The sequence below is a fragment of the Zosterops lateralis genome, assembly GCF_965231275.1.
Source record: "Zosterops lateralis genome assembly, chromosome: Z".
In the NCBI taxonomy this organism is placed as follows: Eukaryota; Metazoa; Chordata; class Aves; order Passeriformes; family Zosteropidae; genus Zosterops; species Zosterops lateralis.
In genome coordinates, this window is record NC_139800.1 from 56,216,235 (window position 1) to 56,234,809 (window position 18,575).

The 18,575-nt window shown below is 37.5% G+C and overlaps 1 protein-coding gene across 1 annotated transcript in view; it reads right to left on the reverse strand.

The window, feature by feature from the left end:
• Positions 1-672: 672 nt before the first annotated feature.
• The window catches only part of PRDM6 (PR/SET domain 6), a gene marked incomplete at both ends in the record, with an annotated part of 73,505 nt that continues 55,602 nt past the window's right edge, over positions 673-18,575 (reverse strand). The window contains 2 exons of the mRNA XM_083883820.1: positions 673-787; positions 7,910-8,086. Of these exons, the coding sequence (XP_083739946.1) occupies positions 673-787; positions 7,910-8,086 (292 nt within the window). The remainder of the gene's footprint in view (positions 788-7,909; positions 8,087-18,575) is intronic.

The following is an 18,575-nucleotide window of genomic DNA, read 5'->3' on the forward strand; positions in this document are numbered from 1 at the left end:
TTTTTTTTGGTTTTTTTTTTCTTTTGGGTTTTTTTTTCTTTCTCAGAATATCTATGCGAATGCCAATGCAAACTACTTGCATGAAAAAGTGCACACAGTGTGAGGCATGAGACTATGGAAATGGAATGCCCTTTGGTCTGAGGCGGCTGACACTGACCCAGGTATAGCTCATGATCACTTTCCATCCCACACAGCAATTTCTATTACAGCCATGTCAAAACCAGCTTAGCCCAGCCCAGCCAAATGTACAGATTACATCTGGGTCCTTTGAGTCATGCTACAAAAAAAGGTGCAACAATAAACAAGTCCATGTGCATTCTCAGTCATAACTATGAGCAGAAGAACCCTTGAGATCCCTCATTTTGGCATTAAATAACAATTATAAAGGCTTTTCGAATTAAAGCAATACATGAAGGGACTTCAAATGTTAGCAGTCCCAAGTAACTTGTCAATTGAAATAAGACTCATCCCTAGTCATAAATAAATAATCTCTTTCCTGGTCTCACTTCCATGCCAGGATCAATATCTCTTAACATCTTACTTATTTTATTACTGCTTTTGGTTTTCTGGGACTGATTGAAAGTTGCTCAGAGGAAATCTTTGGTTTTGCTTAAGTGTCCGTGACATTTAATCATGACTTTCCTTGCAGTTTAATTCCAACCAGTCAATCAGTTAATCCACTTCAATTGATTCTGTGCTCTCTGTTATTGGCTTGCACTCATTGGGCATCCTCTGGTGTCGACTCAGCTGGGTGGCTTGTGTGAAGCTCCTCTCACACCTCTCGCACCTGGTGAAGGCAAGAGAGAAAATTGAGACCAGGGAGCTGCTCTGGAGGGGGGGTGATGGGCTTTGTCTCATCCTGCCTAATCAGAACAGACACTCAAAAGTGGCTTCAGATTTTACTGGCTCAAGAGGTTTAATTGGTGGCTACTTCCAAGGCCTTGATGCCTATGATGGGACAAGGCCTGTCTGATTCAGAACAGAGGAATCTGTCAATAGACAGGGGGAAGGTGATTTCTCCAGAGAGGCCTGTCCTGCTGTAGCTCTGATCACTGTCAGTTCAAATAGATAAAGAACAAAAAGAGATTTTTAGGAGTGAGCCATCAAAGAGGCAGCTTGTCTGCAGTTTTCTGCTCTGTATCCTCTAAGAGAAATTGATGACAAATAGAATTTCACCTTCTGCTTTTATAAAATCCACAATTGCCTGTTGGAGGGTGAGAAATCACAAAGAAGTAATCCTTCAGTCCTCAAACAAGAGCAAACTCTTTGTTTATCTGATTTGATCATGCAGTGGCATTCATTTTAAAAAGGCACACAGAGATAGCTGTTACTCAATTATCTGTGAACATCCACACTATATGAAAAATCTGTAGATTGAGCAAAAACTCGTAACAGCCATCAGTGTTTCTTCACTTTCATTTTGTCTCTCTTTCTGCCCTGTCCTCTCTTAGAGAACCATAACCTGCAAGAAAAACAGTGCGTGAATGAATGAACAAATCCATTGAACTTTGGAGAGGACAGAATAGGGGCTATTGTTGCCTTGGAATTAATCCCTCATCCCTGCCCTTAAAGACAAAATACTGTATTTAATCTCCCAAATGCTGCCTTCTTGATTTGCATTCTGAACACTAGAATCAGACACTAGTGTTTGATGATTCACAAACAAGAAAAAATGTTTTATAAGTTTCATTTTTTCTTTTTCCTTACTATATGTTAATAAACTATCTATTTACTTTTAAATTGAACCTATTTTATCTTTTTATCCCAAAATCCTATCTCCCAATTAGCAAACAAAATTAAACAAATGTGAAACCACCACTAAAATAGAAGCAGATCTTTCTTCTATGGTACTTGCTCCAAAAGCCATCTTTGGTTTAATGCTACCATGTCACATTTTATCTCCAAATATGATTTTCATAAAAGTATCACTGCAATGAATTCTTCACCTTCAAAGAAGTGAGGAAAATAACAGACTCAGCAATTCATTTTAATCTTTCTCTCTTTACTGATGTGAATGATAGAAAGTGAACTGTCAGTGATCTGCTTATAAAAAATAAGATATTTACACATATGTATAATTGTGAGTATTCTTCGCATAAATAATTTTTAGTGATAAAGTTCTGCTTCAGGACTATTTAGCACAGATGTTACAGAGTAGTTCATCCAGGTTACTGTGCCAATCTAAAATGTCAACACTTTTAAGTTGTATTTCCTTGATTTTCTTTCATGGAATATTTTTAGAATCCTATGCCACTGTTAAAAACTGCACTGTGATCTTGACAAATGTAAAATGTCAGCTTTAATGTATCAGACCTATCAGCTCAATGAAAATAACTCAGAAGTATTGATTACTTAATGATTTTTGGGGTATTCATTAATGTCTACGTGCAGATCATCCACTCTCCAGAGCTCCTGAAGTGCTGATGACACATTAGTGCACTGCTGATTGTTTATTAGAAAACTGATTACTTACTGGATTAGTGTGTCAAAATATACTACCTTTCATTGCCTGACAAACTTGCAAATTATTGTATTATTTTTATATACATACATATATATCTATCACAGAGGCATTATAATCAATTTTATGGCAAGGGGGGTTAACAGTCTGTATGAGATATTACTGACTACTTGAACTTGATAGTTTTGTTATTTTGATGTCTACAACGACAAGTACTTTGCTTGATGAGTAATAGGAGGCTTGGATTCTTGCCTAACTAAGCTGTAAGTGATACAGTTGCAAAAAAAACCCTATAAAATCAGGTGTGGCAACCCCTGATTTTGAGAGCCTGGCCAAATAAACAAAATACAGGGTTAACAGGATGCCTAGACACCATTAATGACTTAGATAAAGGCTATAGAGTGATCAAAAGACAGTGCTACCCACTGAAATAATTTGCTGTGGCAGGCCTCCTTACCCTGTCTGGAGCTTGTCTGGGGGGCTAGATTTGGGCAAGCATTCACTCAGCACCTTACACTGCTAGGGAAAGTGCTGAGCAAGGTTTACCATATTTCTTTAAAATACAACTTCCCATCCTTTGTCCACAAGATTCTTCTGCGGTGGGAGTGCTCTGCCTTCCCAGCTACAGGCTGATACACTAACATAATGGCACAGGAAAGAAGGGTGCTAAAGAAAGAACAGAAAAAGGATAAATCCCTCAATACAAGCGTCTACCCTTTATGAATAGGAAGGCTGTGGGTGCCAAGCGTTGCTGCTGGTCAAACTGTGATTTTTGCACTTACACAGCCCTTGGGCAAAAGTCAGAATAAAGCCTCTGGCAAGGCACTTAATTTCCCTGTCTTTCTCTTGTACCTGGATAACCTTCAGATAGTATCCAAGGTGCCTAGGATTTTCTAGGCACTTAAAAATGATGTGGGTGTTGCTTTCAGGACCATAGTTTTTGATATATAAGTACCTGGCTTATGGGCAGAGATCTGTATTAGGCTCCTGATTCCTCTTTTCAATGTGGTCCAGAGAAGTTGTTGCTGGATACAAACTGATAGAAAAGGTGAAGATAATAGTGTCACAGCAGTCAGCATTACTGTCTCACAGTAGGTAGGAATGGGAGGAAGGGCAGGAATATTTTTCTTCTGGACTGTGATGTACCCTGTGATGCAGTCTCTCCCTCTACTAACATTCCTTCCCAGTCCATCATAGCAGAATAACCATTCCCATTAACTCTGTCCATGAGATTGGTGAGCATGTGTGTGGTTTTGTGTGCATGTTCTTGTACTGTAACCCACACATGTTTAATGTCGTGTTGGAAAGTTGAACAGCAGTCAAAATTGTCTGAAAGGAAAGAGAGTCTATATCTCATGTGACCACACACCAACCAACCCTTGGGCTGAGCCCAAGCCTGAATGCTAGACATACCAAGTTTTGGTTAAACCTGCCCTGTAGATACCAGTATTGGTAATAATGCCACTTATTAACCAAGATACAATTTAATTTCCACTTAGGGCCATCAGATGGCATTTGAATGGAATTTAAACAGGCCCATAATTTAAACAGCATATAGGTCAAAAGCAATTCCAAAGTCCTCAAAAAATTAGGTACCATCAGTGAAAACTGGATCCATGTTACCTTCTTTTACAATGTATGTGTACAATTTAATTGTAGGGAACAATGTACTATAGCATTCCATCTCCTCAGCTTCAAGACTTCACTCTGCCACAAGGTTTTATGGTATGATTTGCTTGGGTAGATGTGGTAAACAGAATTGTTCTTAAGTTCACAAAGTGCACCAATAGTTTTGGGATATTTCTACAGTACTGGGGTTTCCAATTTTGTTTAGATAGCCCTCATTGTTATGGATCTGCTTGTTTGTTTCATAGTGCTTTCAAAACGTTGACAGTAAGGATTATAGAGAGGATTGGTTTAATTTGCACATTTATGTCAACCTCTCTGAAGGGCTTTGGATGGAGGAAATGCTGAGAGTCTGTTTTTTTTTAATTGCAAAGTATTAATTTGATACTCTCAAAATATATTTTAAGATTTCATTCAACAAGTACATTTAACACTACATTTTAAACTCCTTTGGAAGGGTATCAAAAATTCAAGAAAAAATATTAACCAAAAAGAATCCCTCTTGACAACACTGAGATGTCACTGCAGGTACAACATACATATTCAACCTAAAATGAATGCTCCCCAGTTTTGCATTTCAGTAAGAAACAATGTAAAAAAATGTAAGCTATTGCAAGCTGAAAGAATCTCTCCTCTTAATTCTTTTGGGTTGACTCCTAAATACTAGATCTTTGCATAACCTTGATTCTGCAGGCAAGTCCCCTCGCTATTTTTTAATTTTGCTGAAATAGAAGAAGGTAGTGGGGGAGAATTTAAGAGAATGGGGGTGACAAATAATTTTCCTTTTTCTCCTGCATTTTAATTTACTTAAGAGCTTTGTTCCCAGACTAGCAGCCATAGTGGAGACTTCAGTAAGATAAGAATACACAAAAACTTTACAGTGGTGAGGCTGGCTTGATAGCTCGTGATGACATGAAAAGTCAAATTCAGCTAAAGTTCCGACTACAGATAACCTCACTTAGCATTGTTATCTTAATGAAAAGCAAATAGCAAAGTCTTCCACCATACATCCAAAGTTACCTAGGACCTACAAAGAAAATGTCTTCTCACAGAAAAAGCTTTTTAACCAATCCCAAATGTCTTCTTACAAAACAATTAATCTGAAATATTTTTTAAAATAGTGTCACCATATATTCACCATTTTTAAGACCAGCTTCTGGAAATAATACGCATAGAAACATACTAAGTGCTTAACATATCTGACTTGATCCATGTTCACTGTGAAGTGTCATATGCTACTTATGAACATAGCTGCCTTGCTGCATTAGAAATCATGAGATTGAATTCACAGCAGAAGCACATTTAAAATTGAACCTAGTAACACCTTCAAAATGAAACTTTTTATTTTGAAAATAAATTAGCTAGAATTTAATTTATCACTATCCATGCATGGCAATTTTTTCTAATATTAAAAACATTATTTAGAAGACAAGTGTACATCACCACAAATACAAACTTCTCTGAGGTACAGAAACACTGTCTCAAGTGGGCTTTTCCATCTTGGGTTTTTCTTTTGGTAAGTGTACACTCAAAATTCCTTCATAAACAAACATTTTAAACCTAAATTGCATGATCAAGAGACAAAAATTTTGTTTGTTCTATTTATAGTTCTTGCTTAATTGAATTTGTAGACGGTTTTTTCCTAAACTTTCTTAATACCATATCTTGTACACCTCTTTTCCAAAGGAGGATCTAAACAGTGATGAGACATCAAGATGAGCTGCAGCTCTCTCTTTTTCCTCAAGCAGAGATAGTAGATTGATTTTTTGATAAGTTTTCTGCCACTCCTCTCTCAAATGCAAGCAATCCTGCAAGAGAGACAAATCTGCCCTTTTGAACAGCTTGCAGGAGCAAGGCTTGTTTGTGCTCTTATCCGACTAGCAGGAATGGGAAGACCTGCAGCTCCAGTTTTAGCTTCACATGAAGTTACTAGTCAGCCTACTGCCAATACTTAAACAAGCCTTTCAGAGAGAAAATGGTACTACTGTTTCTTGTGGTTAAGGAAGAAACTAAAGAAACATCTTGCACAATTGAAATTATGTCATACATCATAAAGAACCAGGACAAAGTATACACTTTTTTTTTGTTGCTCAGTCCAGCAACTTAAGGATTAGTCAGATATGTCCTGGAATACTTATGTGCTTCCACATGAGCAGGATGGAATAAAAATACAAACAAAGAAACAAATCCCAGACCACTGGTTAGTTGCATGACATACATTAAGCTCTTTCACAAATAAAATTGTTCTGTAATCAAGCCCGTTTTGGAAAAGAGTGAAAAAATTAGTAAACCAAAGGGGAAAAAATTACTCTAAATGGGGCAAAATAGCAGATCTATTGGAAACATGACAAAAACAGGATGTTAAGGAAAAAAATTAAGTGGAGCCAACAAGGTTACACATAAGTAACACCTTAACATTAAATGAAATCTATTTTCCATTTTGACCTGGAAACCTCTTCCATTAATTACTAAAATCTATTTACACAGCAACTAGATAAAATCAATCTGATTGCTCACACCACTTTTGGCTCACTTTCTGTGGGCTCTGAGCATTCAAGAGACTGGCTCAAAAGAAGATGATATTTAGGTGCTCTGAATTTCCATGTTTTCCCTCCTACAACACTGTCCTAGCCCTGATTTCTGCTATGCAAGTTCTTCTGTACTGGATATGCAGCATTTTTTCCTGGCTCTGTCCCCTTGCCCCAGCAAAGACATGTATGGGGGCCATGCTTCCTTCCAACCTTATATGGAGGCAAAGCGTGCACCAGTATCTCTGTTGGGCTCATTATGAGGGATTCTGACAGGCTCCATGGCTGAGCTCTCTTACATTAACCAGATCAAAAGCACAGTTTGGCAAAAGCAGAAAATAAAAAAAAGACAAACAAAGAAAAGTAGACAGAGAACAGACAGTACTCAAAGAACTGGGAGAGGCTCAAACCTTCTTCTACATTTACTCCCCTTCCTCCTAGGAACATCCAGGAAGCTTTCAAAAGAAGTGATATCAATATCTTAGGTGGAATTACTCCAGTTGACCACATACACACACTCTGAGCCTGTCAGTTCAGCCAAGACAAAGACATAAGTGTGGGATATATTTCTTCTGCTTTGGAGAACACTCCCTGTTACGTAGGCAGAGTGTTCACAACAGAAGGCAAAATATACCTGGATCAGCTGCACTGTGGCTGGAAATGAGCACTGCTGGAAGATTTCTGAGACAGATATGTGCTTAGCTTTAATATCAGTAATTAAAAACTTCAGAAATTAACAGTCTGTTTAATGTAAAATCATCTTTATTAGGTGACTTATTTTTTTCTTGTATCTTGGACATCTGAACACTATCAATTTATTACTATGATCTTTCAAAACTTATGCCGCAACTCAGAGTTACATTTTCTATCCAGTGATTCTGAGACTAAAAGAAGGTGCATATTTGCCCCTCATATATAACTAGAGCCAAATTAGCTTTTAAGTGAAGTTCCATCTACCTCAGCATATAGATATCAAAAACTCATAATAATGTTCTCATAGCATGTCTCAGTCTTGATCATATTTTTAGGTGTGATTCTCTGGCAGCAGCTTGCCACTTAGTTAAAACAATCAAGGTATCATTAGAGAATGGAAAATTGTGCAAGGCTTTCAAGAAACCCAAAATCAAATCCGTATGAATTCTGATTTTAACAGCACCACTAGATGTTTTAACTTTTGGTCTGACCTTGGCTTTCAAGGGAACCTCTGCCGAGTGCTGGTGACACTAGTGAGCAGCAGCAATGCATTTCCCTCCCTAATCTCAGCTGGCAAAAGCCGCTGGCTTCAAGTACTTACTTGAAGGGCTTTTCCCCAGTGTGTGTCCGGATGTGGTTGTTGAGTGTTGTGGCACCAGCGAAGGCGCGCCCACAGTAGCCACACTTGAAAGGCCTGTCGCTGGAGTGCGTGACAACGTGGTTCCTTAGCTCTGAGGGCTGGGAGAAGGACTGGGAGCAGTGACCACATTGGTAGGGCCTGCAATGGGAGAGAGAAACAGCATGCCATCAGTGCTTTCTGCTGGCATGAGCAGGAAATCACACACAAGGGAGCTCCTGATCTCCCAGTAATTTCCAAAGAGAACTGTGGGTGCACATCTCTGGCTGTTTCTTGGGGAAACACATACCCAAAACTTCACAGTCTCTTTAACAAATGCAAAATTCTTGGGCAGGAATTAAATGAGAGCCCACAAACCATAATTCAGCAAACTAGTGAGGCTGCACTGCACATCATACGCCTGCTTAATTCTCTCAAACTCAACACGGTACTCTTTGATAAAAAAAAAATACCCACACACACTGGAGCCGAGGGATTCATGACATCCTCTGTCTGTTGGTGCCAGCTACAGCCTTACTTACAAATGCATGTCTGATGGTTATGTGTATATCCTAGCTGTATTCTGTAGCTGTTCACAATTGAACTCCTCATCTTGCTTTGGAGGTAATTTTAGAGATCACTTATTTCAATTAGAGACTTGGAAAAAATGACCAATATATTACAATTATCTTTCTGTTTTCTTATTTCAGTTGAAAATTTTTACATTTTATTAAGATGTTTTTCCCATCCAGACTGAAAATGCCTTTTTTAGGGATCTTGAAAGAAAACTCAAACCTCACATTTTCAACAACACATCTTGTTAAAAGTAAACAGAACAAACAAACACACAAAACTGACCAATATGTTACAAATTCAGAATCATAACAAGCGGACTGCAAACACAGATAAAAAAGGATACAAGACAGCAATGTGAGACTGGTCTGCTGAAATGCTAACTAAAATAAAATGCCAAGAAATCATGTCTATATATTTCTCTTTGTTAAAAATGGCTTAATATCAACACCCTATGGGGTTTTTTCCCATTTCCCATTTGTTTTAAATTAGTAGCAGAATCCTGAATGCTTATCAGATGTTTTGCTAAGAAAATTACGATTTTTTTTTTTTTCTGGAGGGATAAAAATGATTTTTACCCTAACAACATTTTAATTCTTGGTGTCTGCATTTCCAGAGCCAATGGCCACCACAACTTAATTGCTCTCTCTGTAATAAATGTATATGTTTAAATGGCTAGAAACCAAAACTAAAGGGAAAGAGACAATGGTGACCAGGCATGTACAATTCAATTAAGTGCAAAATAAAGTGAACTATCTCATTTGTCAAGTGAACTGCTTAATTGTGGCTACTTGCATGACTGAACACAAATACTATTATTTTACAGTGCTTCAGAGCACTGAACCCTGATTGTAGAATTTTTTAGCTTGATTAATAGCTCAGTATTCATCAATAACTCAATAGCTTACAATTTTAATTACTTGCATTTGAAAATCTAGCTACTTTCCAACAAGTTTGAAAGCAATATATAAAAGCTGTGGAAAGGTAATTTAGACGATATGGCCCTTAAAGATACATAGATATATGTAAAACAATATTCACAAAAACCCCAAACCAACAACCAACCAAACCAAATAACCTCCCAAAAAAACCAAACAAAAATAAACAAACAACAGCAACAAAAAAATCACACCCAAAATCAAGAAAGTATTTATCTGTTTCTCTTACTGGAAGGTAAGAAGCAATATGTCCAGTTTTCACCTTTCTTGGAATCCAAAGTCAATTTGCACAGAAAATATTTATCAAATTTGGTATGAAATTTCAAGAGTTGGTAAAACAGAGATAATTGTTAAATGCAGTAATAAAACACTTTTAAGCAAAACAATGCAATAATATATTCTGTATCTGAGAAACATTGATTTTTTTTTTAATAGTGAAAGAGACCATTAACATCTATTAGCCTCTGGTTATCTATTTTTAACAGCAACCACAAAAAATGATACAACGCTACATAAAACCAATTAATCTTTTATTTTTTTAAATGATAAATTAAACAATGTGATTAATTTAAAGCAGTGAAAATTCACACTGTAACTGGTCTGTAAACAGTCAAAATTTCAAACCAAATATAAGTGAACATTGTGGTGCCAAACAATATAAGCTCATTGGCTCAAAAGAAATGCCTTCTTTACAAAATATTTAGAATAGATTTCACTGGCTTACACTCAAGAAAATAAGCCCTATAAAAAAATTACCTATTGTTAGATCACTTTGACTGATTTTTTCTGATTCATCTACATCTTGGGAGAAAAACTATTAAAGAAGTTTTCTTTCTCTTTGCAGAGGATACATTTATGCTGTTTATATCAGGTAATTCTAATTAAAATTAAAATGTGTAATTTTTTAAAGCTTAGAAAAATGACACACATTAGGCAAAATTAATTTTAAAATGAGAGCCTTAAAATGCATTCAAATACTTAAAAATGCTTTAATTTGCATAATTGTGGATTTAAATATGTCAACTTCTGATAACTTTTGGATACTACTGTTTTTCAAAGAGCGAAAAAATTTACATCAATAAGTACAAAAATTATCATTCTATTCTCTGGTAACCATTTTACTGTGCTCAGAATTATTTTTTTTTTCTTGGAAGAAAATAAAATCAATATGTTATTTTTCAAAAAAAATGAATGCAGTGCTGAAGGACTGAGCAGGAGCAATGCTTGGTTCAGTGAGCACATTGACATGGGCAGAGCACGCCTGCCTTTGATGTAGCAGTTATGTCTTCTGCCATCACTTTTGTCTGCACTGGGACAATGAATTAAGCTGGTGACCTCGCTATAACAGAGTTTTGCAGACAAGAACGAACAGCGACAAAATGACAGAAATGTTGGTCTTCATAGGCTGTATGTTCAAAAATCCACTGCTGGACTCCCAGCTCGGAAAACCTCATTTCCTTGGAATAATCAATTGTACCTTCTTGAGCTTTGCAGTATCCATGTGAATCAAAATCTTACCAGATAGTAATTTTAAGTTATAGTTAAGAACAGCTAAACTGATTATAGCAATCTGCAGATGAGAATGATGTTCTGACAGCCATCAAAATAGTTCTAAAGTTTTTTTATTAAACACCTAGTTACATGGGAGCTTTTAGTTCCACATCTTTCTTTTTGAGCTTAAAGAAAGGAAATCTACTTACCCCAAAGAAAAAATTCCTGTTGGAAAAGTTTTACTGTTGTTATTAAACCCATTATTGATAAGCTCTCTAGGTTTACTGGCATTTAGAATCTATCAGCTTTTCCTAGAGATGATAGTCCTACAGTTTCTGACTATATGATGGCCCATATATGAACACAGGCAATCTAAAGTGAAATTCTAGAGCAATTCTAATGTAATATTTTCAGGTTTTGTGATAATTTATACTTTGAGCTTTTCCAGGTTGTTCAAGACACATTTTTCAAAATGAAAACACTAAGAAATAAATTTTACTCTTTAAGCTAGACAATCTCTTGAATGGTTTTGCTCTTTAGTGATGTCTTTTCCTGTCTTAAAATTTTCTTAATTTTGCAGTTGATATTTTTCTGGGTGAAACTACATCATGTATGGGACCAGTACAAAATTCATGCCTCCCTATAAGGCTTACTGAACCTCACCAAAGCTCATGCGTTGGGCAGGGAATGTAGAACCCCTAACTTGTACAAAGCATTTTAAGATAATAGAAAAATCCATATGCTTTCATCTGGAATAGCTACTGAAAAACAGCTGCACATTTAGATTAATTCTTTCTAGATTTTCGTTTAGCAAAACTGATATAGCTTTATTTGTCTTTTACTATTCCTCTGTCAAAAGAATATCTTTTCCAAATTCTGACTCCTAAATATATCTAAGTGTTATAAATTTATTTTCTACATCATAAATCATTAAGTCTTTGAATTTTTAGAACTTGAAAAATCCAATCATTATTTTCCACTGCATTTTCAAATTATTTCCTTAGTGATGATTGGGTTTTTAGTGTAGCATCTTCAGAAGCAAATTTGCTTTTTTCAAGGGGCATATGGAATTCTAGTGCAATTCTTAGAAGAGAAATTGCTTGTAAAAGTGAGTTCCTGAATACTCGTAACTTTGTCATTGAAACTCTCTTAGTCCAGTGAGACAAAATAGCACAGCACAGCACTCTTTTCCCTCAGAAAGAGCTAGAAAAGCACCAGCTGAAAGGAGAGACTAGCATGTGATTGAAAGTGCTTTTCTCCCTGTTGACAACTAAGAAGTAAAAAAACAACATGATCATAGATTTATAGAATGGTCTGTATTGAAAGGGGCCTTAAAGACCACCTTGTTTCCAGTTCCTTGCTATGGACAGGGACACCTTCCACTCAAGGCTCCATCCTATTTGGCCTCGATCATTCCCAGGATGGAGCATGGTCAGCTTCTCTGGGAAAATTTCAAGTCTGTCTCATTGCTCTCACACTGAAGAATTTTTTTCTTATATCCAGTCTAAATTTGCACTCTTTCAGTTTAAAGTCATTATCCCTTGTTCTATCACTAAATGTCTTTACAAAAAGTCTCTCTCCAGCTTTCTTGCAGGCTCCTGTGGGTACTGGAAAGCTCATATAAGGTGTCCTTGAGCCCTTCTGTTCTCAACAGTGAACAAGCTCTCTTCAAGCTCTCTTCATCTCTCTGATCATCTTTGGGATTGTCCTCTGGACTCTCTCAAGCAGATCCACATCCTTCTTATGTTGGAATCCCCAGAGTGCTTCAGGTGGGGTTTCACAAGAATTGAATAGAGGGAGAGAATCACCTCCTGCCCATGCTGCTTTTGAAACAGCCCAGGACATATTTGGCTTTTTGGGTTGCAAGTGCACATTTGGCTCATGTCCAACTTCTCATCCACCAGCATCTCTAAGTCCTTCTCAGTTGATCTCACTCCATTCTCCACTCAGCTTGCACTTGGCTTGGGATTGCCCTGACCCAAATTCAAGACCTTGCACTTGCTCTTGTTGAACTTTGTGACATTCGCACAGTCCTCCCACCTCTCCAACCTGCCAAGGTCACGCTGGATGGTATCCCTTCCTTCCAGAATGTCACCTGCCCCACAGAGCCTGGTGTCATCAGGGAACTTGCTGACGGTGCAGTTGATCCCACTGTCCCCGTCTCCAGTAAACACTGCTGTGCTAAATTGCATCAGTCCAAATAGCAGCCCTTGAGGAACATCCCTGGTCTCCACTTGGAGGTTGAGCCATTGACCACAACTCTTTTGAGTGCAACTTTCTAACCAATTACTTATCCATTGAGAGATCTGACCATCAAATAAATCCATGTCCCTTTAGAGACAAGGCTGCTACATCCAAACACTGAGGTAGAAGACCTCAGCCTCTATATTTTATTTACTAACTCTGTAAACACTGTTGTAGAAGGCTACCAAATTTGTCAGGCATGATTTGCCCTTAGTGAAATTGTGTTGGCTGTCATCAGTCACAACATTTTTTTCCACGTGCCTTAACCTAGTTGCCAGGGGGATCTGTTCCATGCTCTTTCCAAGTACTGAGGTGAGACTGACTGCCCTGTAGTTCTCCAGGTCTTTCTTTTAACAATAGAGGTTATGTTACCCCTTTTAGAACCAGAAGGAGCTTTACCAGATTGCCATGATTTCTCAAATATAACAGTGGCTCAGCCACTTCATCCACCATTTCTCTCAGGACACACTTCTCACCAAGCCCCATGGGCCTGCACATCTTCAAGATCTTTAGATGGTCTTCAATCTGATCGTTTACAGCTAGCAGTTTTTCATTCTCCCAGTTCCTGCCTTTGCCTTCTGTGACATGGGTGGTGTGACTGGAACATTTGCCAGTGAAGTTACTGACTACTCAGCCTTTTCCATGTCCCAGGTCACCAGGCCTCCTGCTTTCTTCTAGAGAGGGCCCACATTTTCCCTGGTCTTCCTGTTGTTGTGTAACAGAAGCTTTTGTTGTCCTAGATGTCCCTGCCCACATTTAATCCTAGCAAGGCTTTAGCTGTCCCGAAGAGATTCCAGACTGCTTAGGCAATCTGTCTGTATATCTCCCAGGCTACCTGTCTGTGCGTGCATCCTCTGGAGGCTTCCTTTTTTTATTTTAATTCATCCAGGAGTTCCCCATTCATCCATGCAGGCATCCTGGTGGTTTTGCCTGACTTCCTCTTTGCTCCTGGGCTTGGAAGAGGTGATTGATCTCACAATCTCAAAGAGTGGGACACAGGGCTCCCTTAAACTCAGGACAGTGTTTCTCATTGGTACAGGGTGGAGGCTGCCACGCCACAGCCTCTGCAAGAAACTCCACAAGCAGGGCAGGTTGAAGTGGGGCCAGCATCAGCTTTCAGGACCAGGCCTTCATACAGTGAACATCTTTAAGAGCATAGCTGCAGTCAGAGGAGCTAGGTCACAGTTGCTCTCACAGGAAGGTATTTTTGAGGAATGACATCTTCTAGCAAGTTGAATTAAGGCTGATAACAAAATGACATCTCAGGATCCTGCCAACTTGCACACTTGATCCCTAGTATCAGCAGAGCCATGGGTGGCTTACTTCACTGTCTCTGGACTCCACATCCCCTGCTGCCTTGGTCTTCCCCTCAGGCAGCACAGCTGCTGTTCCAAGCACCTCAGGCACCATGCAGCAGCAGGGATGGGAGAGCTGGACCTGCTGGGAAGTTCTGCAATCATCTGTTACAAATGTTTGAGAAGAAACTTACAAAAGCAGAAAGCCAGCATGCTTGGAGCATATGCAAGCTTCTGAGAGAGCAACTGTCAGGGAGAGTTGCTGCTCTGTACACCTGTTATTGTTATTAGTTTTGAGTACTGGGCACTTCCAAACCTTTATGAAAAGATTATGCAAGAAGCAGCATTAAATTCAACATGAAGTGTACTTTAACTAAGCAATGTCTAATAAACAGAAATAGACAACTCTTGCTCAAAACACATATTTTTTCTAAGTCTGTTTTGGAAAGGTTCAAATAAATTAGAGGACTTGGAGAGAGCATCAAGGTCAAAGACATAGAACCTATAATGAAAATATAAACTTAAAATGGACTAAGCCATGATCTTAGAGAAAAACATCTATTAAATTGATAACTTCAACTTCCTGTTAAGAAAAATGAAACAAAACAAGCTTACTATTTAATTTGGAGGTGATATTGCAAAACATGAGTATAATAGTATCTTTTGACTAAAGAGAATTTTGAGTGCCAGATCACACCCATAATCTATCATCCATGAACACATTTATGGAGTGTTCTTTCCCTCAAGATTCTCAGCTTGAATATCTGGCAATCAATGAGAATGTATATCACACAGATGTACTGGTTGTACATAAAATATGCCACACTGAACTCTTGGGAACTGTAGCCTTCTGCTTCCCCACAAAGCCAATGTATCCTGAATCTGGTGATGACAGTGATATGGAAGAGTGATGTCTTTAAAAAAGGCTGTGTCATTATCAGAAAAGTGGTTACTGTTAAAAAAAAACCGAATCAACTTTTCTAAAAATTGTTAATTGTAATAAAGAGTTTTCATTACCCCCCTTTAGAGCCTTCCAAACATGGTTGTTGGGAATTTCTGCTGCAGAAGAGAGGAAATAATAACAATAATAATATTAAATTTAAAAAAATACCCACCAACAAAATAAACAAACAAACAAAAAATCCTACTAATATAGATTTTCAACTCTTGCTTCCAGATATATCTTCTCAAACTGCGTCTGTCTGGTCAAGGCTTTAAAAAGTCTCAAAGTCTCAGAAGGTCCCTGAGTTCAAGATTTTACAGATTTAAATTTCTTCTCCCACACCAACTTCAACCCTAAATACCATTATTTCAAAGAGAAGCCTTGCAAAATGTAAGAAAGCTAAAAAAATTGGTGAAATGGGAGAAGTATATAAATAAACCAGTAAATAATTAAAGGCTATTTTAAATTAAAAATTTAATCTTGAAATAAAAAGCACAGGGAGTGTTTTTAATAATTTCTCCTATTTGGAATTCATAATATTTTTAAATTATTTTTATTTTTTAAGTGATCTGCCTGTTAAGGAGGCAGATAAGGATTAATAAGGATTATTTATTTCTTACTACTTCATGGAATTGTGTATATTGTGGCCTGTTGTATGTCTGGTCTCATTTAGATGTTTTCTTAATCTCAGTTGTTGTATTATCTTTGTTTGGATTTCTCAAGCTTCAAGCAGTCTGTTTTCTCAAATTTCAGACCATGAATTGGATTCCTGGGTAGATTCAAAGGTGTGTTCCCTACACCATTGCTGCAAAACAAATACTAAGCCAGAACAGATAGACTAAAGTCTATTTCCTAGAGACTACAGGCTCTGCTGCTTCAGTCACATCAAAGATGCAATGACTGGTGTGCTCACAAATTGCTGACAATAAATGAGGAGTTGTTTATCAGCTGGAGTGGTGCTGCCGATGTCATTGAAGAAATAAAACCCAGAGAGTTGCATCCAGTACTCTGGGCTGGAAAGCAGGTATTTTCTCAAAAATCATACCTTAGTTTCATGTCTCCTGGAAATTTTGTACAACACTGTAAAAATTTTACATCTAGAAAAGTGCATTATGTTTAAGAAACCAAAGGCCACTTTTTCTAGACACTCTATCACTAAGTAACTGGTACCTGCTAAAAGACAGAAAGTTTCCTGTGATGTAAGCTCAAACAGCAATGGCTTCTAAGCAGGGATATGAGAAGGCGGATCTTAGGGCAGTATCGGTTATTTGTGGGAATTTCAAATATGAAATGAATTGCAATGACCTTAATCATAGCAAGATGATTTCCTACTATGCCCTAGAGTATTCTGAGATGACAATGCTCCAGACTTTCCTGAGGAAGCTGCTGGCTGGGTAGGCACAGGATGGACTGAGAGGTAAGACACCATGAATCAGCACCCTACTAATGAGAATGTTCCCTTTTAAAACTGAAGACCAGAAATCCAGCCTGTGTTTCAGACAATATTTGGCACAAACATCTTAGAAGTAAATAAATAAATAAATAAATAAAGTAAAATTTATTTTAGAAAAATTAATCTCTCACCTCCAAGATGGAAGATCTAATGGTAAGACAGACTCATCCTCATTTTCTTTCTCTGACAAAATGAATATTTAGCTGTCACTTAGAGTGAAGAATAGTGCCATTAAGAGAGACTCCTCTTGCACTAACTATTATCTGCGGCTTGCTTCTTCATAAAGGAAGACACAGGTTCAAGTAAAGAATGGAATCTAGGTGTCACACCTGATTGGACGAACCACTGAAAAAAATATGTGGAGGGCCTCACAACATACCTCTTCCAGTCTCTAGATTCTTCCGGATGGATGCACCATTTTACACTTTACAATATGCTTGGGATGCTTTAATACTGGAAACACAGCAGTCCATGATATGTAGGAGAGCAGACATTCTATATTGTGGCACTTAAATTATTAGGCAGTTTTGTCCTATGGCTTCCTTAGCAAGGCATTTGCTTCTGCTGAGGACAGCATAAAATCCAGAAAAATGTTGAAAGGACTTGTTTGCCTTCACAATACTATCAATTCTTTAATTTTTATGAATATTAACTTGGGATCTAATTAGCCCCTAAAATGCTTGAATTTTCTTCTGGAAAAATGGACTTACTCTCTGCATACCCACAGAATCACACAAGTACATGTAGATAGTACACAAACTACACAAGGAGACAGAGACATACAGACAAACACATGCACAGACTCACTCTTTGCTATTTTTTGGTAGTGTTTTGTTAACTGTAATTTACAATTAAATGCTGCTTTTAGAACAGCCTTCCAGGGATTCAGCTGTTCTGCTCAACTCTTCACAGCTGAAGAAGAGACAAAACACGGGCAGCCTTTTTTATTGAATTAATTTGATTTTTGTCTTTTGTCCTGCCAGCTATCAAAATTGTCAAATAAACCAGCTTTGATTCATAAATAATGGTTCCATTATATTTACTGTGCCACCGGTCAGAGTACCTGAAATTTTAATTCACTTGTTCAGCTAAATTTCATCCTCAGTTCACAGCCATAAAATTCTGTATTGACAAACTTTCAAACCAACTTTGACTCTGAGGTATCTAGTCAACATTTTTCTTCTGTGTGGATATTAGTTTATTGAATAAGTGGCATCTGTTTTCCTCCACATCACTGGTGGAGTAGGTATTTCCTTTTGACAGCTTTGTACGATTTATGGGTTTGCATGCTATGAAGAAAAATAGTACTAAGCAAAAAATTCCAATTCATTACCTCTTAGTACTTAATTAAGTTCATACGCATTGCACACTATAGGTGAACCCTGAAATGACTGTGACAGCCACTGAGCAGCAAGTTAGATTATCTTTGGAAGACAGAGAGACTTTTCATTATCTTGACCTCATTTTTTCCATCTATGATATTCATAAATTTTCATTCTATTTTGTTGCCTCCATCAGATGTACCAAACCATTCTAAAAACAAGATTATATCCTTAACTATTTCCTTTTATCTGCACATTTAGGCACTGAATGTTTTTACAAATAGCGAAGGCAAGAAATAGTTTTTATCAGCTTACTTCACGCAGCTGCAGATGAATTATGTCATACAGGCTCCTCATAATAATGGTTTGATTTTGAAAACGATAACAGCTTG